Source organism: Natator depressus, chromosome 3, assembly GCF_965152275.1.
Source record: "Natator depressus isolate rNatDep1 chromosome 3, rNatDep2.hap1, whole genome shotgun sequence".
NCBI lineage: Eukaryota > Metazoa > Chordata > Testudines > Cheloniidae > Natator > Natator depressus.
The window spans coordinates 60,874,062-60,900,977 of NC_134236.1; the positions used below are offsets into that span (position 1 = coordinate 60,874,062).

Sequence of the window (26,916 nt, forward strand, 5' to 3'; positions counted from 1 at the left end):
AAATCATTACAATCTACAAGTGCAAAGGGGACAGACGTGACTGTGGCAATTTTCATGGCATTTCGCTCCTTTCTGTTGCTGGTAAGACCCTTGGTGAGTTGTTGCTGAAAAGGCTTCAGGTTATTGCAGATGATGTACTTCCTGAATCCCAGTATCGTTTTCATTCATCATGTAGCACTGCTGAAATATTTACCTTCTGCCAGTTACAGGAGAAAGCTGCTGAACAACAAATGCCCCTCTAGTTGCCTTTGTTGACCACAGTAAGGCGTTTGACTCTGTCAGATGCTCTGCTCTTTGGTGCCATCTTGCAAAGTTTGGCTGCCCAGACAAACTAATCAACCCTATCTGCTGCTTCCATGACAACATGCAGGCCCATGTGCCAGTTGGTACTGACTCACCTGTCCCTTTCCTGTACCCATGGGGTTAAACAGGGCTGTATGCTTGCCCCTACATTATTTACTTTGTTCTTGTCTGGAGTGCTGGAAGTTACCACATGTACTACCACTGCAGGTGTTGCTCTAACAACACGATTTGATGGTAGACTTCTAAACCTCTGCCGATTCAAGGCCAAAAGCAAATCCCAGCAAAGTGAAGTAAAGGACCTATTGTATGCCGACAACTCAACATTTGTTGCCCTTTCTGAGAATGATCTGCAACGTTTTGCTGAATTTCTTTGCCCATGCTTTATCTATGTATTGGCCTCTGTACTAATGTGAAGAAAAGAAGTCCTGTACCAACCATCTTCAGACCACTTCCATCACCGCCAGGAATAAAATTGAACAGCTGCCAATTAAACAATATCAAGTCCTTCAGCTATCTAGGTAGCACAGTTACTGGTGACCTCAAAATAGAAAAAGAACTTTCAGTATGGTTAGTCAGCTGCCTCTGCTTTCGGTTGTCTACAAAAAGGCTATGGACAAGATGGGGAGGAGGGGGCACAGTGTCCATAAAATGCTAAGTTTACAGAGCTGTTGTGCTTCCTTGTCTTCTATAGTCAGAGACCTGTACCCTTTATCATCTTATTCAAAAACGTAACTCTGCAACAATGCCACCTATGCAGCAAGATGGGAATCGCATCTGACAAAATCACCAACAGTGAAGTACTACAGCTGGCAGCTATGCTAAGCATGGAAGCGATGCTAGCACGGAGGCAAATGACCTGGACTGGCCATGTTATATGTATGGATAACAATAGACTGCCTGAGGGGTTCTGTATAGCGAATTTGACAATGGGACGGCCAGCCTTCCTACTGCCTAACTCCGCTACAAGGATTGCCTCAAGCAGCTCGTACAATTTGCTGGGCTGGACTTAATGAAGTGGGAGGATATGGATCATGACAGGCGAGGTTGGCACTCCATTACGGAGGAAGCAAAATGAGCACGTTGTCATGCCACCCTTGTCCAACAGTTGGGGGGAACATTAGACACCAACTTGCCCTGGCACGTCTCCTAAGCCCTACATGTGGAAACTGATTTCCAGTCATAGTCCTACTTGAATACAAATAAGTCATTGCATTACAGTCTCTGTGGGGCATTGATGCTTCTTTCTCGGGGGCATCACAGAGGGTTGTGGTGGGAAAACTGATTCACCTATTCAGTTGAATGCCCCTCCAGCCTGCAGTTTGCTCTTGCATGCCAATCAGAGAGCATTTAGTTCAACCTGCTTTTTATATCAGTGTTGTCTTTATGTGAAATTGTCTTGCTCACTGTCATGGCATTAGTGCTTGGTCAGTGGAATATTTGGGTGAAAAATGTCCAGAGGTGACGACTCTTCTGAAATGCTGACATTGTGCTCCCCTTATAATGAGAGGATCTAAAAATGTACGTTCATTTCAGAATGCAATCGGTTTCTACCTATATTGTAGAAAGCTTGGTTTTGCAGTATACACTTAAATTATATCCTGGTTCTAGTTCCTCAGGAGAGTTAAGGCTTCATTCTCATTAGAGGTTATCAGCTACTAGGCCTACGACTGTATACAGTTTGACCATTTGCATCTAGAAGGTTTTACCTGCCAGATTATTTAAATAAAGCAATGGTTGATTTGAAAAGTTTAACTGGAAAAATAAATGGAGTGTATTTGTGCATGGTTGAGGTTTAGACTGACTAAGAGTAAAAATGCAGAGAGACTGGTATAGAATGTGTATACAGGGAGGAAACTTTGAAAGTGTGAATGTTGTCAACCAAATGGCTGATTAGTCCAGTTAACGGTATGCAGTTGTCTTTTTTTCCTCTTCAGTTAGCAATCTTTTAATAATAATGTGTGGTGTCAAATGTGTGCAGCTACTTACAGAAACAATGCTTTTTCACTTTGAATCTCCTGTTCCAGTATTAATCAACATGCTGAAAGATGTTACTATATAGCTGTGCACGTTCTAAAAATAAGTCTGTGCTTCAGTCACTAACCTTATTTTGTCAAATGGTACTTGAATGATTATATCAACTAAATATCTGGGATTGAGTTATTTTACCCTTCTAGTTTGAATTGATTAGTGACCTGGCTTGGAATCAAAACTTATCTTAACTTGTTCTCATTTCAGCTTTGAATAGATCACAGTCCAAGAGAGATGGAGGTTATAAAAATAATTGGAGCTTTGATCACACAGAAGAAAGTGAAGGAGATGCAGAGAAAGAGTAAGGATATTTTTATCTAGGTTATTGAACATAAGTGCTTAATTATAGAAACCTAATTTTTTTGTAAATAATTAAACTGTAGTATAATAGTGTGTGTGTGTGTGTGTGTGTGTGTGTGTGTGTGTAGAAAATTAGATCCTTAACTTTCTCTTCAGTAATTTAATACTACTTTAAGAAAAATCTATTTTGCAAGAACTTGCCATTGTTAATTATTCCCAGACAAAAACATGCATTCAAATGGAGTTAAGATATAAAGCAGTAATTTAGGTAAAACAGTTGGCAGAGATGTTTGTTGTAATTATCCCCAAAACAAACAATACAAATTCAGGAAATTCAGAGTTAAAGGTTAAATTTAAATGAAATCCAAACATGTTAAGGTAAAGGCATATACAGTTAGGATACCCAAACAATCCTAACTCTGCTCTATAGTGCCTTTCTGCAATAACCATATCAGTATGATTAAAGCATTTTAGTGTTTGTAGTCTCAGGTTAGATTAAACTGGTTTTTAAAAAAAAAAAAACTGGATTCGCACCTCAATCCCATGTTGTTAATCACATGTTCTTTGTTCCCTAATTGTGCACTTCCATACCTTGCATGTTTGGTTTGTAATACATTGTTTGTTTTTTTTAAAATAATTATCCCATCTTTCTCACATATTTTACCCTAAATTACTGATATGTTTTCTCAAACTTAATGTAGCTTTCTGTCTGGGAAATTTTTTGGTTTCCAAAAATTAGTACAAAGTTCACAGGTAAACAATAAATGAGAAATCAGAGAGAAAGATCATATGATATTTCTAATTATTTGAAGATACATAGTATGACTTTTAAATTGCGGTTGAGTGTATCTGGTGGATAGCATAGCTTTTTAAAAAAGAAATATTTAGGACTAATGGTCCTTTCTTGGAATTTTAAAAATGAAAGTTAATGTATAAGCTGAAGAATAAAATCTTCTGCTCTAGAGAAACTCATGAAGATCACCCTCTTTCAAACTGGGCACTCTTCCTATTGCTCCCAAAGGGAGTGAAGCCAAGCTGCCCTCAGCAAGCTGATAATCCTCTATGCTATATGGGGGGGAGGAACACTCTGAGGAGTGGTAATTGGAGGAAGTGGCCATTTTTGGAAAGGCAACCTTTCTCAGTCCCATTGAGGCCGAAAGGAGATGACAGTCATTTTGGAGGAGGGTAATTTTCATGGAACCTTTTGATGGAGATTGTGCTAGTCTTGCTGAAGAATAATAAGCTTTCATTAATTAAACAGCAAAATGTGATCTTCAATAAATATGATAATTCATCCTTTTTTTTCTCCCGAATGTACCCAATATACAAAACTTCAGTGAGTTTTAACTGTGTGGATAAACTGTGTTTTTTATTTATTAAGATCATTCAGTGGGGTCTAAAAAGTTGACAGTAGCTTGCTAAATTTCTTAAAGGACTCCTTCTCTGAATTTGAGAATTTGGAAGCAAATTTGTTAGTTTTTAGTTAATTTTTTAAAATGCTATAATTTTGAAGATGCTATTGTATTTTTATGCCTAGCAAGCAAAGAGGTTGAATTCTTGTTTTAAGTGCCAAATTTAACTATATAGAGCCACAAATGAGCCTCCATAATATCCTCAGCAGGTGTTACATCTCTGCATAGACTGTGACAAAGCTCTGTCCTTGCCTCCATGGGTCCCACATTTCCTGGCGGATTTTGCTAGTCTCAGAGGCTCACTGTGACCCTCCACGTAACCCTTCTCTCTCTGGAGACAAGGGTCACAGTGTACTGAGCCATTTTCATCATAAGCCAGCAAGGGAGGTGAGGAGAAGTTATCCTTCCTTGCAGTCTCTGCTGTCTCCCAGTCTCAGTGATTAATCGGGGGCAAAGGTCAGGGGGGAGCCCAGGCCCACCCTCTACTCCAGGCTCCAGCCCAGGGACCTGAATAGTATCAGCTATGGTAGCTGACCTTTTAGAAACATGACATGTACAATTCCCTGGGCTACTTCCCCCACAGCAGCCCTCGCTTCCTCAAGCTCCACTTCACCCTTACCTCAGGGCCTCCTTCCTTGTGCCTGATATAGTGTGTACTACTCAGCCTCTCCAACAGCACAACTTCCTTCCACAGCTCCTGACATGCACCCCCACCTGACTGACTGGAAGGCTTTTAACTAGTTTCAGCCAGCCCCTGATTGGCTTCAGGTGTCCCAATCAACCTAGCATTCTCCCTGCCTTCTGGAAAGTTCTTAATTGGCCCTAGGTGTCTTAATTGACCTGGAGCAGCTTCCATTTCACTTACCCTGGTACCAGGGATTTGTTTAGCCTGGAGCTAATATATTTATCTCCCACTACTTTTCTATAGCCATCTGGCCTTGCCCCGCCACAAGACTCAGGAGCAATCATTATTTTCCATCAACCCCAGCGTATGGAGTAAGGTAGTGGAGCAGGCAGACATATTGTTGCCATCTTTGGTTGCAATAGCAGACTGCTTAGAGATCTGTCAAAAGCATCAAAAAATTACATTTCTTTCTTGAAACAAAGCCACAGACACACAATCCAGTTAATTGTACTGTTGCGTTGTAAAACGCAAAAATCCAAAAAGCTTAAGAGTTGAACAGTTATAAGTTGAAAATTTTAAAAGTGAAGAAAGCAGAGAAAGAGAAATGAGAAGCATTTGTGAAGCAAAGGGGGGAAAGATATTTTCAAATGAGATTTGAAAATAGATGTAGAGTCTCTTGGATTGAGAGACCCAAGAATACTGTTCCAGTAGTGTGAGCGAAGGCTTTTATATCAATAGTGGCAAAATTCTGTTAAAGGACAAAGCAGGCAGAAGAAGCTATGAGGAAAGCAAATACAAGAAAACAACCTCCTTCTCCTCCCCCCCCCCCCCCCCCCAGGTATGCATGCTTAACACACATAGTATGTTAAGTTATTAGAAATAGTGTGTTCATCGAATGACAAGCACTGAGATCCCCTTGTTGAAATGAAGGTTTATCAGAAATTTAGAAAAGCCCTCAATAAAAGGTCGTGCTTACAAAATAGCACATTCTTAATTACTTTCCTTACTGTGCTATTTAACACTTTTTTTAATTGCCAGTTTTAATAGTTTAATTTTAGTGTGAAGTATTGTTTGGTGGTGGTTTTTTAAATTTTTTTTGTATGCTGGCAGTTTAGTTTTGCTTTTTACTCCTCTTGGAAAATGATGATGATACATCAGGAGATGATTTTTTTTTTTCGTTCAATAATTTCCTACTAGCCTCTTGCTGCCTTCAAAAGATGACTTCTCAGCATAGAATGAGACTTGTATTTAGTGGTAGTCCCATTAAAATCTCTGAGTCAATGGTAGCACGTGTTTTCACAGTGAATCTGTTCTCTAATTTTAAACCAGTGTTTCTGAATGGTTGTACAATCCCACAAAATAGGTCCAACAGACAGCAGTATAAGTATTGTATGTGTAGTCTTATATTTTCACGTACAGTACTTACACTGCTGTCAGCTGGATATCTCACACCTTTGGAGATTTTTGTTTATGAATTTTTACAGGTTTGATACCACTGATTCATAACTACCTAGTTTTCTTCTCTTTTCTATAACATATAGAAGCTATTGAGTATTCCTCTTCCTTTTTTTGTATATAATCTATTTTTATAAAGGAGTAGCTCTATACAGGATCCACTGTGTTTAAATATTCTTTGATAGAAACCATCTTTCTATTTCTGCTTTCCCCATAGTTAGGAGTTTGTTTTATGTGCATCTTACATATGTAGCTGCTGATAGAACCCCAAGCTACATAGAACATAATTCTTCAAATGTAGATACAAAAGTAGTTGAAGGTTGTTAAGCTTGTTTTTAATTTCTGTATTTATTTTTTGTGTGAAGAAAAATAAAAAAATACTAAGAACCTTTGACCCACCTTCTTCCTCTATCCCTTATCTTAACCTCCCTAATCTTGAGCTCAGAATTTGCATTTTGTTCTCCAGTACTTTTTCTTCTTGTTGCGCATATATATATGTGATTTCACTGATCTGGAAAGTAAGTGGTGATAGCATCTTTTGCCTTGTGTCCTTGGTAGAGAGAAATGGTATTAGAACTGTATCCATTTACAGTGTATCAGTTGTTGCCTGGGGATGGAAATGTGATGGTTTCTATCCATTGAATAAACTGCAGGTCTGTGCCCAGGGCATTGACTGTTGGTTTTTAATGTCACCTTACCCTATCAAATGCCTTTTCCTCCACACTAATAAGAGAAGTTGAGAGGGGGATTCTTGAACAGGGTCGAGTATAACATTCTTAACCTAATAACCACTATATATAAATCGATCTTAGTTTCTCTTGTAGCCGGGCAATATTTTGATGTTGATCAGGCATACCTTGACCACATTCTTTATGTGTAAGTTTAATAAAGAAATGTAATGAGCATGTGCTAAGGTCCTTTCCAGATTTAGAAATAAGTTACTGCAAACTCTTGAAAAGAAGCTGGTATCTATTCCCCTTTTAATAGCATATTAAGCATGTCTGTGAGAGGCCTACCAGTCTGTCTTTACATGTTTATAATTTATCAGCCCAAGGTTCTGCTGATTTTCATACTTTTTATGGTGAAGACTGGTTCCTCTCTGCTCAAATATCTCCCCAAAAAAAAAAAAAAAAAAATTGAAATCTGAGAGGGTTTCCTTTTTTCATATAACTTACTACTTTTTCTAATATCTATTTTATTATTCTCTAAAGATCTTTTATAAGAGGTTTTAAAGCCCCCTCTGTAAATTTTGGGATAGATAATTATTTGCTTCCCTCTATTCCAGACTGGATGGATAATATAGTCAGATGGCATTCCTTTTAGTTTTCTAATCACTAGATTATTCTTTTTATTCGCTTCGTCACGATATAATTTATTTCATATACCTGATGGTTCTTTGTGTATTATCTGTTAGTAAAATGTTTAGCATTCCCCTTAAATTGGTTGAAAATCTTGTTCAAAGCAGTCACTTTATGACAAGATTCTGGTTTTTAATGTTCAGAATTTTGTGATGAATTAGTAATGTCACTTTTTTCAATCAAAGATTGATTAATTTATAGAGCTATCATCAATGTTTCACTTGAATTCTAGAGAAGGCATCTTTATATGGTGTTTATCAACATATTTGAAATATCTTATGAAATGATTCTTCTCTGGTTCTATTAATAGTCAATAATAACCTCTTAGTTTTCTGCAAAATGATTTTCAGCAAGGTTAAATTTCAGTTTGGTTGAAGAGCGATCTGGACACATAATATTACGTATGACAGCTTGCAGTTTTTAGGAGGATAGGCTTAATGCTAATCATTAACACTATCTTTGTGTAAAGTTTCTGGATGATGGTAAAATTGAGCACTTTTTTATTTGGATTATGGCTTTTCAACTTCTTCTCTAAATCTCATTGTTTATAAACAAATTATAAGGATAATGGAATTTGTATTTCTCTTTAGTCTCTAGGATTTAATACACAGTTAAGATCTCCTCTTTGCAAGAAGTCTAGTATTCTAAACTATTTTGTTTTAAAAAAAGTTGTTTGGTAATGGATATGATTTGAGTTTATTTTAAATTTCTTCAATTTTTAAGTAGCTACTGAATATTAACCCTACCAGGAATATATCCTAATTTGGTTTAATTAGTAGAAATTTAATTTCTTTTGAAAAGAGAATACCTACTTCGTTTCAAAAATGTTGGTGGAGTTAAAAAGCCCCACAACAACCATATTCCTCTGATGTTCTGTCTCTCTCTCCTTTTAAAAAAAGAAAAAAAAAAGAAAAAAAAATCCTGTATGCAGGTAGTGTGATGCAGTCAATGAAAATAGAAAAAAACCTGTATCTTTTAATTACATTATATAGGCATTTAGTATTTATGGAGCATGTAAACCTCTGGACACTAATTTTTTTTTAACATTGCATTCTAATTTACTTAAGGCATATGTACTTTGTAATCTTTTGAACAGAATTAAAACAAATGTGTTCTTTAAGATCATCCAATCACAATACATTTTTCTGGTCCACGTCATTACTTTTATTCCTCAAAAATTATGAGCATCAGAAGATCTATTCCTATTCAGTTTAATTTATCCTTTTGAGACTTTTTGTTGATTCAGGGGTTTGTTCGTTGTAGTCCTCCCTGTTTTTTGTTCTTACTCTTCTGCTGTTGTGTTCTGTTGATACAGTAATATCTAGGGGCCCCCTTGTGATAGACGCTGTGCAAGCAGTAAGACCATTCCTATCCTGAAGAGCTTGAAGTCTAAAAAGAAAAGATCAGCCAAGGGTAGGAAGGGAAATGAGAGGCAAAATTGCTTGTTTAGGGTTACACAGCAGACCAATGAGAGAGAGATAAAAATCTGTCTTCTGAATCTCAGTCCAGTTGCATGTTCACTAGACTATATTGCATTTATTTCTTCTATAGGTTTTGGTCTTTCAACAATCAAGGTCCTGTTTGTAGCCACTCTTGCACATTTTTCATGAACTGTACCATCTCTCTTCTTATTAGAGATCTAGGGAAGTGCAACAGAACTCTTTTTTGAGGGAGTGAATTCCCATCCTTGAAAAGCAAATAAAAATGTATGTGAAGGTTTTCCAATCCACAAAGATTCCATCAAAAATATTAAACCCCTTTCTTCCCTTGTTGTGACTGTGTAATTGAAAATTTAGTTTTTCTTAACTTTTTTTTTTTTTTTTTTTTTGCGCCATGGTATCTCTAGAAAAGTTCTGATTCCATAATTGAAGCTAGAATACAATAACATTGATGACTAACCAGCTTGCTTTCAATATGGAGAAAAAGTTTGCACAATACATACCCATACCAAACCTAACTATATGCACATTCTTGCTTCTAGAAGTTTATTTGCATAGATAATGGAGTCCTCCTTTGTTCTTCATCCTACCTAGGAAGAATTGTAACTTGAAGGAAAACCTTCAGTGGCATATTTTGAAATTGTGCTGTAATCTCCCTAAGGTCTTTTTACCTAATTACAGAGATGCAACAGAAAGGCCTTAGATAGGGTTACCATATGTCCGTATTTTTCCAGACACGTCTGGCTTTTTGGTTCTTAAATCACCGTCGGGGAGGAATTTTTTAAATATCTAAAAAGGTCCGGGATTTTGCCATTCTTATTTTTCCCCAAAGAAGAGTTGATCATTTAAGAAAGAGAGTGAATGTTGATCACTCGAGCGAGTGCCCGATTTTCCCCCCTAGCTCCCAGCACTTGCTCTGCGAAACAGCTGTTTCGCACAGCTGGGAGGGAGGAGAAGGAGGGGGAATGCAGCATGCTCAAGGGAGGAGGTGCGGCTGGGGCGGGGATTTGGGGAAGGGGTCCCTTGGGGCAGGGAGTGGGCAGAGTTGGGGCAGGGACGGGGTGGAGTTGTGGCGGGGCCGGGGGCAGTGGCACGAGCTAATACTACACCTTCCCTGTGGAGTGTCCTCTTTTTTGAATGTTCAGATATGGTAACCCGTGTTAGAAGATCAGTATCCTATGAACTTCATACCTGTTTTCCCCCAACTCCCATTTGTCTACATTTATACTACTATTTCATTGTGCTATCACTGGCATATAGGGTACAGGTTTCTGTACCCTTTTCATCTGGAGAATCCAGACTTAAGAGTTCTCCAGAGCCATATCCTAATTTGTGCGATTGAACTACTATTAAATTGAATATCTCTCAAAGGTAGACTTGTCTGTTTTGGTGGAAGTTTAAATACCTTAACATTTTTATCATGTAAACTCGCATCCTGAAGTGAAACTTGCATAGTGAGTTTGACAGTAATTGAATCATACTCTTTTTGCCCATGGACAAATTAACCTTCTGCTTACAGGATAAATTTTAGGACTTTATTGTGTCTAGGTGTCCATTTTGTGTGAATGGTAACTTCACAAATGCTGGGAGAGCCAAAAGTTAGTATAACTTTCCCTTTTGTGTACACATCTCATATACTAAAGCTTTCTGCATAGCATAACCATTTATGTAACCCCATGGGCATTAAGTTGGCCCCTTTTAAATATTTAAGTTTTGTTAACAGTACAATATTTCAAATTGCTGGTAACTTTATTTTATTCTCATTTCCTGTCTGTAGTTTTCTTTGTGCATTCACTTAATGTTAATCTCCAAACAAATCTAACGTAATATTGCTTGCTTATTATACTGCCCACTGTAATGTTTGTTTTTTTGGGGAGGTCTGTTTGTTTAAAAATACAAAAAAATATATATATTTTTAATCTGTGTAGACTGGCTTTGAGTTATAGTATGGTTTTATGACTATTTTGCTGCCATTTTGCTGTATTCAGTATACCCATACTTTTCTCCCCAACTGTTTAGTGAGGCAAAACTGCTCAGCATAGATGAGAGTGATGGGTCCTTCAGTCCCAGTGAAGAAAAGAAGGCAAGTATTTTATACATTCATTAAAACACCTATTAAGATTTAGTTTTAAACAAAGTAGTATAGTAATCCCACTGAATTAAAAAAAATTTGAAAAATGGGTGAATGTGTTGCTTTTCTATGATGCACACTGCAAAAATACCTTGAGTTGCATTCCTTTAGTATGTTTCTCATTCTGAATTCAAGGAGGCTTGCTTGCTGTACAGTACTATATTTTCTTTTCTTCTGAACTCTGAAACTGTCAGCATTGATGGTTACATTTATCTCTAGACAACTACCAGTCTAAAACTAAATTATTTTTCCTTTGCAGAAAGACTAAATTTACTTCCTAATCTTTCTTGAGCAGGGAGCAGCCATCCATTATATTTTTAAGTTGACATGTTTATATTAATACAGGCTTAATAAATTTAACAGTAATCAAAAGGGAATAGTCCTCTATTAAGATATTTTCCAAAGTTCAAAAAGTCTCAGCAAGTAAAATGCTATCTGGAATCCAACAAAACATAGTTGAAATGCTGATGTTATCTCAGAAAGACATCATCTTGGCAATGCAGAATAGTTTTATTTCCTATTTATTTACCTTTTTTTGGGTTTAAGGTCATTGTAAAATTTTCTCGGTATAAATGGCATGTTCTCTTTTCATTTTTTGTAGTTCCTGGAATTATGCTATCCAGGACAAAACTTTAGACAGAGTTCTGAACAGAATATTATATGAAACATAATTTTAGTTTGAGTTATGAGATCTTGGGGAAAACTGTGTTTGAAGACCAAGGGACAAGATTTATATAGGAAACGGCTTTTGACTAGATTTTTAGATAGAACATTAAGATCTTTAACATCTAGTACAAAGACAACATAAATATGGATTCCAGTGAGTATTCATATAAGTATTTCACAGCTTAACAGTTGTATACTCTCATCAACCAAACATTTTGCTAATTGTCTCATTACAGTCACTACGCTGTCGACCAGGAACCGTTGGCACCAGTGGAGAGTACATAAAAACGTATGCAAGGCGAGGCAAAACTGGAAGTTATAGAGTTTTGAAAGGGAACTCAATTGGACTCAACATGCTGGCAAATAGCAAGAAACTGAGGTACAGAGTTTCCAAGTTTACTAAGTAATTGTTTAGTTAACCATCAGTTTTATTTAAACATCATATATGAATATCATTTTAGATACTTTTTTTTTTTTTTTAACTGACTGGAGTGACATTAAGGAAACTACAGCAAAGACTCTCAATTTGCACTTTGCTAATCTGTACAGTTGGCAAGTTACAAATAAAAGTGGTCTCTCCTTTTCAGCAAAATTTAAGATCTTTTAAAATTCCATTACTCTTACAAAATGCGTTACATCGCACTCACTAGTAAATGCTGAAGGCTTTCTGTACAAAAGTAACTGACCCTGGATATTCACTTGCATTTTGACTAAGTACCATTCAAGACTGCTTCTACCATCACTCAATCTCCCATTCATCACCCTGAGGTACAGAATGTAATGTACTCTCTCTCGGTCATAGGCTTCTGCCTCTTCCAGGCCATCTCCAGCACTAGCTGGGATGCTCCTTCATTTTCCCTCCTATTGGACATTATATCACACAAGAACCACTTTGCACTACTTCAGAGCAAGTCTTCAGCAACTCTACTGACTCTCAGATTCAGCCTATGGTCTCAAAAGAATTGAGCACAAATGCTGATATCTATCTATCTGGTGTTCCAGCTGCTCACCACCACTGCTGGTATTCAAAATTGACAATCTTCCTACTCTACTCCTATTCAAGTTGTAACTGAAAGCAATAGCTATATGAAACACCAGCCACAGGAAGTTCATAATATAGTTAAATTGTTTCCAGTGCAGTCAGTTCCCATCCACCCCATCTGCAGAGAAAAGATCACAAGACTGCTACATCCAGTCAATAAGTAGCCATCCTATATAAAGTCAAACCAAGCATAACCTGAACCTCAGCCTTGTTGATAAGCAGTAAGTTATTGGTTAGTAAGTGGTAGTGTAGCCATGTTGGTCCCACGATATGAGTGAGAGAGGGTAGGTGAGGTAATATCTTTTATTGGACTACAATTCTATTTACAGAAGGGACTAGCTTTTGAGCTCCATAGACACCTAACAGAGCTTTGTGAAGTTCAAAAGCTTAACCCTTCTGCCAATGGAAGTTGGTCCAATAAAAGATACTACCCCGCCTACCTCTCTCTCTTTTATCTTTCAAAAGCTAGTCCCTTCTGTAAATAGAATTTTAGTCCAATAAAAGATATTACCTCACCCTACCCTCTCTCACTCCTATCATGGGACCAACATGGCTACACTGCCATTTGTCTCTTATTAGTGAATATGACAGTTCCAGTGACTATCTTGTCACGGAGAGTCACTTCAGCTAGTGTGCATCATAGAAACATGGAGTGACCTTACATCCAGTGCTGTCTCGCCTTGTTTCCTCCCACTACTCTGTACGCTAGAGACTCTTGATAATGGAGAAAACAAATCTGTAAATGGTCAAACCATTCTATTCCTAGCCATACAATTTCCAGCTACATGTAGTCTGATCTGAGTCCTTGGACCGAATATAAATATAAGGAATACAAGAACTTCAGGCAGAAATGAGAAACCTCCGTGTCCCCAGATAGGAAGAAGCTGTTACACTGGTCCATACCTAAACACCCATGAGCAGTCTGCCCCCCAAATTTGAAAACCTATGTGAAACTAACTTCAGCTGACAGAAGAACTATATGCAAACTCGACTGCTTTGATTTAGCATTTCTCCAGTAGCATGCAAGCGTGTAATGCGCACGGGTCAAACTCATCTCTTCTAAATTCTACAAGCAATGGAAGAGGAGCTGATTTTATTTTAATTTTAATTACTGGGGAGATGCTGAAATGCTGCTCTGGTGAAGGACATATAAAAACCTAAATCCATCAGATAAACAAAGTATATTTTTTCCTGCATTTGTTTTCTTTTGCTTATTTAATTTTGCCAAGTAGCAAGTACCTTGCAATGGGTGTTCCAATTATTTAGTGAGATTCTGCACTAAATGTTCATTTCTTGGTGTAATTTTTCTGTAGTACAATATATTAAGTGACTCAGATTTGCCTATAAAGGGTATTTCACTCTAACTGTTATTTGTTTGGAATAGGCTTTAAATAGCTATAATTTACAATGCAAAAGTTTATTGCTACACTGAGGTTTAATTAAATCTCCCATAACTAAAACTCCTCTGAACTCCACGAAGACTGCCAGTAGATTTCTTTTGCAGGTGCAGAGAAATCGTTTCTTCTTTTCAGTTTATTCCATTAGTTCATTTGAATGATGAGCCCATTAGTTAAGAAACAAATTGGGAGTTGAAAAAGAAGGGAAGCAAGCTTTCTTCTTCCAATCTATGAGAGGATGAGATCTACTAGCTATAAGATCTTACAGCATGTGGTGACCAGAAACAGTCAGCTCAGCTCACTAACTAGAGATACCACTTGCTTTGTTTTAAGAAATGTTAGTTTTAATTGGAAAATTCATTTTGATAAACTTTTCCGTCTTATAGATATAGCACATTTAAGGTAGTTTAATTAGCTTAAAAAAATTACAGTGCTGTTTTGCACTCTAGTAGTTAAATTTGAATTTACATCCAAAAAGGGCTGGATAAAAACTGCAAGTAAAAATTTAATCATCCAGTAAATGAGAAATGCATCATTCACCATTTTCTAACATCATAAAAAAAAAATTAAGAAACTGAAGGAAGCTATATAGTTGCTTAATAAATGTGCATAGATACACTATATCTTCTTGGTTAACAAAAAGAGGCACCGAATTTAGCGTAAAGCTATATTTAGTTGCAGCTAAATTTGTTTTAATGGTTATCAACCAATGAGAATCAACCTTTCTTTAGGAAAATAAAGTATAAACGCAAAACACTGTTAAAATCACGAACGAAGGCATGAATGAAAAACACCACCTTGGCTGCAATGAACATTTTTGATGGTGTTGAAACTATTACTGGTATCTCTTACCGCTAACTGCTTTTCTGACTTTGGTCATTTAATCTGGTCAAGAATGTGATTATCCTACAAGCAGTTATCTTCGTTTAATACTGAAGTGCAGCATCTCCTAACTTTTATATACTACATGCATCACAAGAAAGGCCAAAAATATATTTTTCCTGTTTTTATATATTTTGTTCTGTAGATTTACATAATTGGGACCAGTTTGTTTATTGTGAACATTAATGTGCCCACTGATGTACAATATGAAGGGTACTCGGTAGTAATTCTCTTGAGTTTTGGGCATCTAATTCTCAGCAGACTGAAAAGTTTAGTCATACAATTAAATCACAGAATTAGCTGTGAGCAGATGAGATTTATGAAATTCCTGAATTTCTCAGTGACAGTCTGAGACCTTGGGAAATCACTGTGCTTCAATTCCTCTCCTCTTCCTCCCCACCCCCCATTTGTAAAATGAGGATAATATAACCCACCTATATAAGGTATGTTTTTAGATCCTCTGATGAAAAGCATTTAAATTAATGTAGCAGTACTGTAAATCAGCGTTTTTCCTAACGTGGGTGAATGCCTGGCAGTGAGGAGGATTGTGCAGGTTGGGTGAGCACTGATACATGGTCTCAGCTTTAATTAAAAAAAAAAAAAAAAAAAAAAAAGGTGTGGGGGGGTGTCTAGCTGTTATGGTTACAGTAATACGCGTGCATTATAGAACTGTAGGACTGGAAGGGACTTTGAGAGGTCATCTTATCCAGTCCCCTGCACTCATGGACTAAGTATTATCTAGACCAGGGGTTCTCAAACTGGGGGTCGGGACCCCTCTGGGGGTTGCGAGGTTATTACATGGGGGGTTGTGAGCTGTTAGCCTCCACCCCAAACCCCTCTTTGCTTCCAGCATTTATAATGGTGTTAAATATACCAACAAGTGTTTTTAATTTGGGGGGGAGGGTCACACTCAGAGACTTGCTATGTGAAAGGGGTCACCGGTACAAAAGTTTGAGAACCACTGATCTAGACTATCCCTGACAGGTGTTTCTCTAACCTGCTCTCAAAAATCTCCAGTGATGGAGATTCCACAACCTCCCTAGGCAATTTATTCCAATTTTTAACTACCCTAACAGGAAGTTTTTACTAAAGTCCAACTTAAATCGCCCTTGCTGCAATTTAAGCCCATTGCTTCTTGTCCTATCCTCAGAGGTTGAGAACAATAATTTTTTTCCCTCTTCCTTGTAACAACTTTTTATGTATTTGAAAACTGTTATCATGTCCCCCATCAGTCTTCTCTTTTTTTCCAGACTAAACAAAGCCAATTTTTTCAATCTTCCCTTACAGATCATGTTTTCTACACCTTTAATAATTTTTGTTGCTCTTCTCTGGACTTTCTCCAGTTTGGCCACATCTTTCTTGAAATGTGGCGCCCAGAACGATACAGTACTCCAGTTGAGGCTTAATCAGCACGGAATAGAGTGGAAGAATTACTTCTCTTTTCTTGCTTATAACACTCCTGCTAATAAATCCCAGAATGATGTTTGCTTTTTTTGCAACAGCGTTACACTATTGACTCATTTAGCTTATGGTCCATTATGACCCCCCAGATCCCTTTCCGCAGTACTACTTCCTAGGCAGTCATTTTCCATTTTGTATGTGTGCAAATGATTGTTTCTTCCTAAATGGAGTACTTTTCATTTGTCCTTGTTGAATTTCATCCTATTTTCTTCAGACCATTTCTCTAGTTTGTCCAGATCATTTTGAATTTTAATCCTATCCTCCAAAGCACTTGCAACTGCTCCTAGCTTGGTATCGTCCACAAACTTTATAAGTTTACTCTCTATGCCATTATCTAAATCATTGATGAAGATATTGAACAGAATCCGACCCAGAACTGATCCCTGTGGGATCTAGTTATGCCCTTCCAGCATGACTGTGAACCACTGATAACTCTCTGGGAATGGTTTTCCAACCACTTTTGCACCCACCATGGTTGTAGCTCCATCTAGGTTGCATTTCCCCAGTTTTGTTTATGAGACAGTCATGTGAGACGGTATTAAAAGCTTTAATAAGGTCAAGATATACCACATCTACTGCTTCCCCCCCATCCACAAAGCTTTCTTTGACAGGGTAACAAGCCATCAGGTTGGTTTGACACACTTTGTTCTTGACAAATCCATGCTAACTCTTACTTATCACCTTATTATCTTCTAGATGTTTGCAAATTGATTGCTTAATTATTTGCTCCGTTATCTTTCTGGGTACAGAAGTTAAGCTGACTGGTCTGTAATTCCCCGGGTTGTCCTTATTTAACTTCTTACAGATTGGCACTATATTTGCCCTTTTCCAGTCGTCTGGAATCTCTCCGGTCTTCCATGACTTTTCAAAGATCGCTAATGGCTCAGATATCTCCTCAGTCAGCTCCTTGAGTATTCTAGGACGCATTTCACCAGGCCCTGGTGACTTGAAGACATCTAACTTGTCTTAGTAATTTTTAACTTGTTCTTTTCCTATTTTAGCCTCTGATCCAACCTCATTTTCACTGGTTTCAGAGTAACAGCCGTGTTAGTCTGTATTCGTAAAAAGAAAAAAGAAAAGGAGTACTTGTGGCACCTTAGAGACTAACCAGTTTATTTGAGCATGAGCTTTCGTGAGCTACAGCTCACTTCATCGGATGCATAGCACATAGCATAGTCATTTTCACTGACATTCACTATGTTAGACGTCCAGTCACCACCAACCTTCTTGGTGAAAACTGAAACAAAGAAGTCATTAAGCACCTCTGCCATTTCCACTTTTTCTGTTCTCCCCCCCCCCCCCCCCCCAATGAGTAACGGGCCTACCATCTCTTTGGTCTTCTCTTGCTTGTAATATATTTGTAGAATATTTGTTCCTTTTATGTCTCTAGCTAGTTTGATCTCGTTTTGTGCCTTAGCCTTTCTAATTTTGTCCCTATATACTTGTGTTTGTATTCATCCTTTGTAATTTGACCTAGTTACCACTTTTTGTAGGACTTTTTTTTTTTTTTTTAAATCACTGAAGATCTCCTGGTTAAGCCAGGGTGGTCTCTTGCCATACTTCCTATCTTTCCTACACAGTGGGATAGTTTGCTCTTGTGCCCTTAATAATGTCTCTCTTTGAAGAACTGCTAACTGTCTTCAATTGTTTTTCCCCTTAAACTTGCTACCCATGGGATCTTATCTACCAACTCCCTGAGTTTTCTAAAGTGTGCCTTCTTGAAATCCATTGTCTTTATTTTGCTGTTCTCCCTCCTACCAATCCTTAGAATCATGAACTCTACCATTTCATGATCACCTTCACCCAAGCTGCCTTTCACTTTCAAATTCTCAAACAGTTCCTCCTTATTTGTCAAAATCAAATCTAGAACAGCCTCTCTCCAAGTAGCTTTCTCCACCTTATGAATTAAAAAATTGTCTTCAGTACATTCCAGGAACTCGTTAGATAATCTGTGCCTTACTGTTATTTTTCCGAACAGATATCTGAGTAGTTGAAGTCCCCCATCACCACCAAGTCCTGTGCTTTGGATGATGGCTAGTTGTTTAAAAAAAGCCACATCCACCTCTTCTGCCTGGTTAGGTAGTCTGTAGTAGACCCCTACCATGACATCACCCTTGTTTTTTACCCCTTTTATCCTTACCCGGAGACATTCAAGAAGTCTGTCTCCTATTTCCATCCCAACCTCAGTCCAAGGATATACATTTTTAATATATAAGGCAACACCTCCTCCCTTGTTTCCTTGCCTGTCCTTCCTGAGGAAGCTGTTCCCTGTGATGCCAACTATGTCATAGTTGTGTTTCATGGTGTCTGTGTATATAATGTCTTCTGCAATTTCCACAGTATACATCCGATGAAGTGAGCTGTAGCTCACAAAAGCTCATGCTCAAATAAATTGGTTAGTCTCTAAGGTGCCACAAGTCCTCCTTTTCTTTTTGCGAATACAGACTAACACGGCTGTTACTCTAAGTTCTTCCTGTTTATTCCTCATACTTCTCGCATTAGTATACAGACATCTAAGATACTGATTTGATTCCCCCCTTCCAGTTCTGTCTCGTCTTTTCTTTATCCCTGCTATAACAGCCCATGCTCTGCTCCCCCCCCACCCAAAAAAAAAAAATTCTAAACCCTTCTCCCAGGTCTCCATGTTTTTGACTTACCTGTGGGCTTTGGTCACCTGCCCCCTAGTTTAAAGCCTTCCTCATTAGGTTAGCCAGTCTGTATCCAAATATGCTCTTTCCCCTTCCTCAATAGGTGGACCCCATCTCTGCTTAGCAGGCCTTCTTGCTGGAACAGCATCTTCTGGTCAAAGAAGCCGAAGCCCTCCTGTCAACACCATCTTCGCATCCTGGAAGTGAATGCCTGGCTGCATCTGTCTCTGCCTGGGCCCCACCCCTTACCCTTTACCGGAAGGATCAAAGAGAACACCACCTGTGCCCCCAACTCTTTCACCCTTACTCCCAGAGCCCTGTAGTCACTTCTGATCTGATTATAGGTGGAGCTGGTAGCAACCTATAATTCAGATTGCCAAACACTTTCCGTTGCAAGGCTCTGTTTCAGTTGTTGTTTATAACAACCATTCGGACTGTAATTTCCCGTGCCGGATGTGTGCCTTGAGCTTTTTTTTTTTTTTTTTTAAATGTTTCAGCAAAATTCAGCTGTTTCTCAGAACAAAGTTAGGGAGAAATATATTATTTTGCCCACATTAAGTGCCTATGTCTGTTTCATTAGGAAGTTTTATCATCTCCATACTTTGAAATGTGATCTTGAAATTTGGCAGGGCTGTCATCCTGGTGTCAGTCATGTGCCTTTTGTCACCCCCATGAAAACCTGTCCAAATTGGCCAAGTTAAAAGCCTCCCAAAAACTGCAGTTCGCATATACTTAATAGAGACTTGTTAGTTTGGCAGTTAAATTGTCTGAAGATTCCATTTGCACTGAGCATGCTCAAGCCCAGGGCTGTGGATGCTGAGCAGGTGTTTTCCTGCAGTTGCTGCTTTTGGTAGCCAGGAACCATTGTAGCATGAGGCACAGGAACTGAAAGCCTGTGTAGTTAGTGGTATGTGCACATTCAGTGGTGTGAGCACATCTGCCCCCTGCCACCAGGGATAACCTATTATACTGCATTCAGATAGTTGTTTTGCTTAGGAAAGGTGTTTGACACTAAGAGCTATTGACTTTGATTGGCTCTCAGCTACTGGCCCAGCTTCGTGTAACAATGGCTTTTCTACTCAAGGGCCTGCCGGTCATGCAGGCAAGAGAGAGGTGTGGCTGGAGCTTCTCAGTTTTGTATATGTCATAGAGGGGAGACCGTGTTTAAGAGTAGGGTTCTTCTTTGTGTAGGAGGGGGTGGAGATTAGGAGTAACCATCGCCAAATATGAGGAGGACTTGGAGAAGAAAGAAGGCAGGAGAGACTCTGCTTTCCTGAAGTGCTTATGAACCTCAGACTCACAGAAAGGGTAAGATTAGTCCAAGGGAGGGTGTATCTCAGGACTTCAGTTATTTTCAAAGGTCTTTAACTCTCTAGAGTGCTTTGAGTAAAGCTTTTCTGGTTAAGAAGTTCCATTGTTAACTCTGTTCTTGTTTTCTGCCATGTTGTCCCCATGTTATCTTCTTATATCTAAGTATATTATCTAAGATAATTAAATCCCAGGCAGACTGCGAAGAGTTACAAAAGGATCTCTCAAAACTTGGGTGACTGGGCAACAAAATGGCAGATGAAATTCAGTATTGATAAATGCAAAGTAATGCACATTGGAAAACATAATTCCAACTATACATATAAAATGAATGGGGTCTAAATTAGCTATTACTACTCAAGAAAGAGATCTTGGAGTCATTGTGGATAGTTCTCTGAAAACACCCACTCAATGTGCAGCTACGGTCAAAAAAGTGAACAGAATGTTGCGAATCATTAAGAAAGGGATAGATAATAAGACAGAAAATATCATATTGCCTCTATATAAATCAGTGGTACGCCCACATCTTGAATACTGTGTGCAGATGTGGTCGCCCCATTTCAAAAAAGATATATTGGAACTGGAAAAGGTTCAGAAAAGCCTAACAAAAATGATTGGGGGTACGGAACAGCTTCCATATGAGAAGAGATTAAGAAGACTGGGACTTTTTCAGCTTGGAAAAGAGACCGTTACGGGTGGGGGATACAATTGAGGGTCTATAAAATCATGACTGTTGTGGAGAAAGTAAATAAGGAAGTGTTGTTTACTCCTCCTCATAACAAGAACTAGGGGTCACCAAATGAAATTAATAGGCAGGAGGCTTAAAACAAAAGGAAGTATTTCTTCACACAACGCACAGTCAGCCTGTGGAACGCTCTTTGCCAGAGGATGTTGTGAAGGCCAAGACTATAACAGAGTTCAAAAAAGAACTTGATATATTCATGGAGGTTAGGTCCAGTGATGGCTATTAGCCAGGATGGGCAGAGATGGTGTTCCTAGCCTCTGTTTGCCAGAAGCTAGGAATGGGAATGGATCACTTGATGATTACCTGTTCTGTTCATTCCCTCTGGGGCACCTGGCATTTGCCACTGTTGGAAGACCGGATACTGGGCTAGATGGAGCTTTGGTCTGACGCAGTGTGGCTGTTCTTATGTTCAAAGGTGTTAAATTAGAAGCCCGGAGTGTCCGCATCTGAGGTGGAGCTCGAAGGAGTGCTTGTAAGCAGCTGAGGAAGCTCACAGGTTTTAAGCAGTGATTTGTGGGATTTAGAGTGGCTGCGTGGCAGTGCTCTATGGCCCATGGACAGCCTTCTGACAAGAGTTCTGAGACTGGGCATATGCTGTATAGACCAGAGCTAGAAATCGTGATTAGATTCTACCCAGACCCAACTAACTTGAATTTGGCAGCTGGGTCCACTTGCAACAGACTACTGATTACGGCTGGGTACTGGGCTAGGTTGTAACAAACTGAGCCACTAATTAATAATGAACATAGTACAACTAAGTTCAATATACTTGAGGGAGTAATTGTGCCAATCACTAGCACTGTACTGAACATTAGGAAGGTCTTTAACCTTTTCCCTTTTTTTTTTTCCTTAAGTTAAAAACACATTGAAATCAAAAGTGAAATTAAAATCCTTACACACAATACAGCAGCTCCTTAAAGGTAGCACATTTCTTCCTGAACGCATTCATATTGCTGAACTAAAAAGTAAGGCGGAACAAAAATCCAGAACAAAGAACACTCCTCTGTAATATATGAGGGTACAATGCAGACTGAGCAGCTTCCTCTCTAACCTGAGGTGCCCTTTACAATGCTTTCCTGCTGTAGCCATCAGCCTGGACTGCTCACAAACAGCCCCCAGCATGCAAGTCACTACTGGCTGTGTGTGTGTGTGTGTGTGTGTGCGCGCGCGCTGCAGCCAGCCAGCCAGCCACACTTTGGCTCTTGCCAGCCTTGGTTATACTGCGGAGTGACCTAAACAGACTCCCAGTCTTAGATTTTTCCCCAGAAATGTATGTCCTGTACTGCCCAGCCCTCTTCTGGACTTAATATAATACAAGTTTATATTAAGTTTGTTATTGCTTCAGTAGAAATAATATGCACATAACATGCCACCTCAAATGGAATTTCCCAAACACTTCAGTTTAAGCACATTGGATTAGATAAAACAAATGTATTAACTACAAAGATTTTAAGTGAGTTTAAGTAATGAGGCATAAAAGTCAGAAATGGTTACAAGAAAATAAAGTCAAAATACTACCTGTGCCTAACTTAACAAATTTTCTCACCATATGCTTTCAGCAGTATTACTGACCAAATTTCTTAGGTCAGGATCCCTTCTCCCAGAATTCAACAAATGCTTCCTTTGTTGCTTCTGGTGCCATGAATGTGGTGGGCAGGGAGAGAGAGGGTGTGCTTAGCTCTATTTGTTCCTCCTTTTTATAGTGTCCCCTTCTTGAAAAACATGTCCAGCCGAGATTCAGGAGACCAAATCTATGTGGAAGGATGTTCCCTGCTGCTTTTCCCTCACTGATTTGAGCGTCCTTTGTTTCCCTTCCTGCTTGATGGCTCTGTTTACTGCTTAAATGCAACTTAAGCAGAGCACATACATTCCTCTGTTTGAGACAGACCTGTCCTGCCAACCTCAGTTTGGAATGTGGTGTTAACACTATACAGTGGAATCTTATAACTTTTCTCATACAGTGTTGTCACACACATTTTATCAGGACAATGACTGGCAAATTATGAGTTTTCAAATGGTACCTCACAAGGCATACTTTGCACAATGATTATTATGATAGTGATATGTGAGGTGTGGACACACATACATTTTGTCATGCTGTCCCACCCCAGTATTATGGCTAAATGGCAAGGTATGATATGTTGTTTCAGCCATAAAGTTACCCTTTATAAAATGGAAATACTTCCCAAGCGAAGTCAATAGAAAGGACCACGTACTGTAGCAAATAAAATGTAATACGGAAGTTAAGGGAAAAGAAGGGTTTTGAAGAGCAAATGGACAAAAATATAAAAAGTAACAAAATAGAGGGCTGTGTGGGATCTGGATTTTTTTTTTTCCCCCTGTTCCGGAGCAGAGCATAACAAAATTTTGAAATCTTGTGCAAAACAAAAATTCTGAAAATAACAATCACAGAATCCTGGTTTTGGCTCAGTTGAAGTGTTTTGTTTAGAAAGTAAAATATAAAATAAATCAAACTCATCTTGAAATAAAAATGGAAACATTGTTTTGCATAATTTATAAAAACGTTGTCAGGGTTTTTTTAAAGAAAATTTTGTTGAAAGAGGCACGTTTTCTGATCCACTCTAATAAAATACTGTAAGTGCATCACAAGATGGAAGCCTATGTGAAAGAATGGGTGACTCCATTGCACTACCAGGGAGCGATTTATTTGTGTAATGATATTGAAGTGAAGCAGCATAATTTCTTTGTATCTATCTTTACCACAAAAGACAGGAAGGAAATAGCTATCCCTGATTTTCCTTTTTTTCAGGTAAGTATTGTCAGAGATTGACATGTCAAAAGAGGAGGTGCCTTAATAAAAGAAAACAAGACCAGATGGTGTATAAATGGGGTCTCGGATGAGGAATACGAAGCAGTGAGCCTGCCTGCAGTATTTAGTAAATTGACTGAAAAAACAGTTAAGATGAACAAAACAATAAGTATAAACCAGCATGAAAATTATGCATCTATGAGAGTTCTTTGAGCATGTGAACCAAATAATAGATAAAGGGATCCTAGTTGACATTAATTTGGACTTTGAAAAAACCTTTCACAAAGTCCCTCATGAGGCTAAAAAGGAAAACCAAGCAGGCCTGGGAGAGAGGTAAACTACTCTGATGGATTAAAACTGGCTAACAGACAGAAAATGAAGAGTAGAAATAGCTGATCAATTTTAAGTATGGCAGAGGGTAACAGTGGGGTGTCCACAGGATTGATACTCGAATCGGTGTTCAATATGTTAATGATTTGGAAAGGTAAGTGAATAGTGAGGTCAGACTTTTGTGGATTGCACAAAGCTGTTTAAGTCAAGATATGAAAAGAATCCTATGATATGAAAAGGACCTAACAAAGCTAGGTAAATACTGATGATGTGTGGTGACTGATTACCTCGCATTAGTCAACAATGAACTTCATGTGTATATGGGAAGGAATAATTTGAGCTACTCATTCACATTATTGGATTCTAAATCAAAGTTCATCACAGTGGGGAAAAAAAAGCTGTTTATCATTGTGGACAACTCAATGAAAACCTCTACTCTTTTGGTTTCCATTGCATATTGATTACTCATCATGCTAAGATTTATAAAGAGGGGGGAGAAAATAGTGCAAAATATTATTCCATTATAAAACGTGGTGATTTTCCCATATCATGAATGCTGTGCTAAATTCTCTAAAATAATTATATCAAAGGTGGTAGAGCTCCAGAGATAAGCAAGTGATTAGTCATGAAAAAACTTCCAAAGGGGAGAGTGACTAGATTAGGACTGCTTAAAGAGACAAGTAGGAAGAAACATAAGACTTAACAGTGGTTCTCAAACTTTTGTACTGGTGACCCCTTTCACATAGCAAGCCTCTGAGTGTGACCCTCCTTATAAATTAAAAACACTTGTTGGTATATTTAACACCATTATAAATGCTGGAGGCAAAGCAGGGCTTAAGGTGGAGGCTTGCAGCTCATGACCCGCCCATGTGACCTCTTGAGGGGTACCAACCTCCAGTTTGAGAACCGCTGACTTAAAACAAAAAAAAAAAACCCACAAAAACAAAATCAAAGGAATGAATGAAAATGAAGGCAGCTAAATTAAAAAAAAAAAAAAAATTCCTTTTGAACACAATGCCTAATTAACCTGGGGAACTCATGGCCACAAAATACTTTGTGACCAAGAACTTACCAGCATTGAATAAAGGCTTTTGTCAGCCTTAGGTATTATAAAATAAAAGGTATATCTTAGCCAACCACGAGCTGCCTCAGGTTAGGAAGAAATGTTCCTTTTTGGCAGAATAGTCTATAATGGTCTATTATGCAGATTTTTGTCCCTTCCTTTAAAGAGTCTGGTACTGGCCAATGTCAGCAATAGGATGCTGGGCTGTTTTGATATGGCATTTGTGCTCCTACAGGCACAGAAGTAGACTTCAGCATGGCCAGGTTTAGAACGAGAGATATTGATTTCCAGTTCTGTGTACATTAGTCTGGACATTTCCTATTTTTTGTTAGATTTTTTTTTAATAACATTTTCAAATTAGACATTTGTGACTGCAAAGGATTATAGAATATCATTGCAAAAGATTATAGCAGTGAACCACAAGAAGAAGCCGTGTGTGGTTTATGGGCCCGGAAGTCGGGAGAGGCTGAGAATCCTCATTTTTGACTGTGCTGCCTCTTTATCAAACCAGTCTAGTTATGTAATTTAAGTATTATATTATTTTAGTTGCTGATTAGCTACATGACATTTCTTAGCTTTTTTCATTGTTTCTGCAGTTTAGTTAATTTTGTAACTTTTGTTTACCTTACTTTCTATCATATTTACAGTGAAAATTCCCAGAATGTAACTTGTCCAGGAACCGTAGTGCAAGGTAGACGTTTTCACCATGCTCATGCACAGATACCAGTAGTAAAAACAGCAGCCCAAAGGTAAGACTGAAGAAACCAACGTATATCATTCTCGTGTCATCCCCTCACACTTTCCCACCCGTGCATCTCATTTGTGGCAGTGGTTCAGAGTGCTATGTTTTTAAAAAGAATTTTCATACTGTCTTGTTTTCCTACAGCTGAGATTCGTACATGGTAGTCTTCACAGTCCCGAAAACATTTTTAAAGTAAACAGGGATGTGTGACATGATAGTGCTTTCTGGATCCTTTAATATCTGCCTTCATTGAATTGTGAAGGTCTCCAGAAGCTTACCTTGTTAACCTTCATTGTGAACGAACCCTTCACTTAAAAAAAAAAAAAAAAAAACATTTGACAGCATTTTGTGGAATCTAACCTTTCAACTGGAAAGTAGTTAACAGTGAAACTATTTAAAAAAAAAAAAAAGACGTCAAGCAATTGTAAATAATGTATAATAGAACGTCACTTAATAAACACTCCTGTAATCAAACACTTGAATTGATAAAAATTCCAGTTTCTTCCGCCACTTGGCAACGATTCAGTAGCAAATGTACTGAGATGTCATATAAGTCACATTGCTTAAAACAATACAGCAGACTTAATAGTTCACTATGACATATAAACCTTAAAAACAACAGCCATCAGAATAATTGGAGAAATACGTGTCTTCAGTGGGACTGCTCATGAGCAAGGTTATGCATGTGTGTGTTTGCAGGAGTAGGGTCTTAAAGGATGAAAAGGGAAAGTGTAAGTAAATGCAGTTAAGTCTCCTACAAAATTTTGACCTTTAAAAATCAAATATTGAATTGAATTGAACACATGCATGG

General features: G+C 38.2%; 1 protein-coding gene across 4 annotated transcripts in view; it reads left to right on the forward strand.

Annotated features, from left to right (window-relative positions):
* Positions 1 to 26,916, forward strand: part of SENP6 (SUMO specific peptidase 6) — a 152,751-nt gene that overhangs the window by 21,855 nt on the left and 103,980 nt on the right. For all 4 annotated transcript variants that reach the window (XM_074948006.1, XM_074948008.1, XM_074948009.1 and 1 more), the window contains exons 2-5: positions 2,539 to 2,632; positions 10,940 to 11,003; positions 11,954 to 12,096; positions 26,011 to 26,112. In XM_074948006.1, the coding sequence (XP_074804107.1) occupies positions 2,539 to 2,632; positions 10,940 to 11,003; positions 11,954 to 12,096; positions 26,011 to 26,112 (403 nt within the window). The remainder of the gene's footprint in view (positions 1 to 2,538; positions 2,633 to 10,939; positions 11,004 to 11,953; positions 12,097 to 26,010; positions 26,113 to 26,916) is intronic.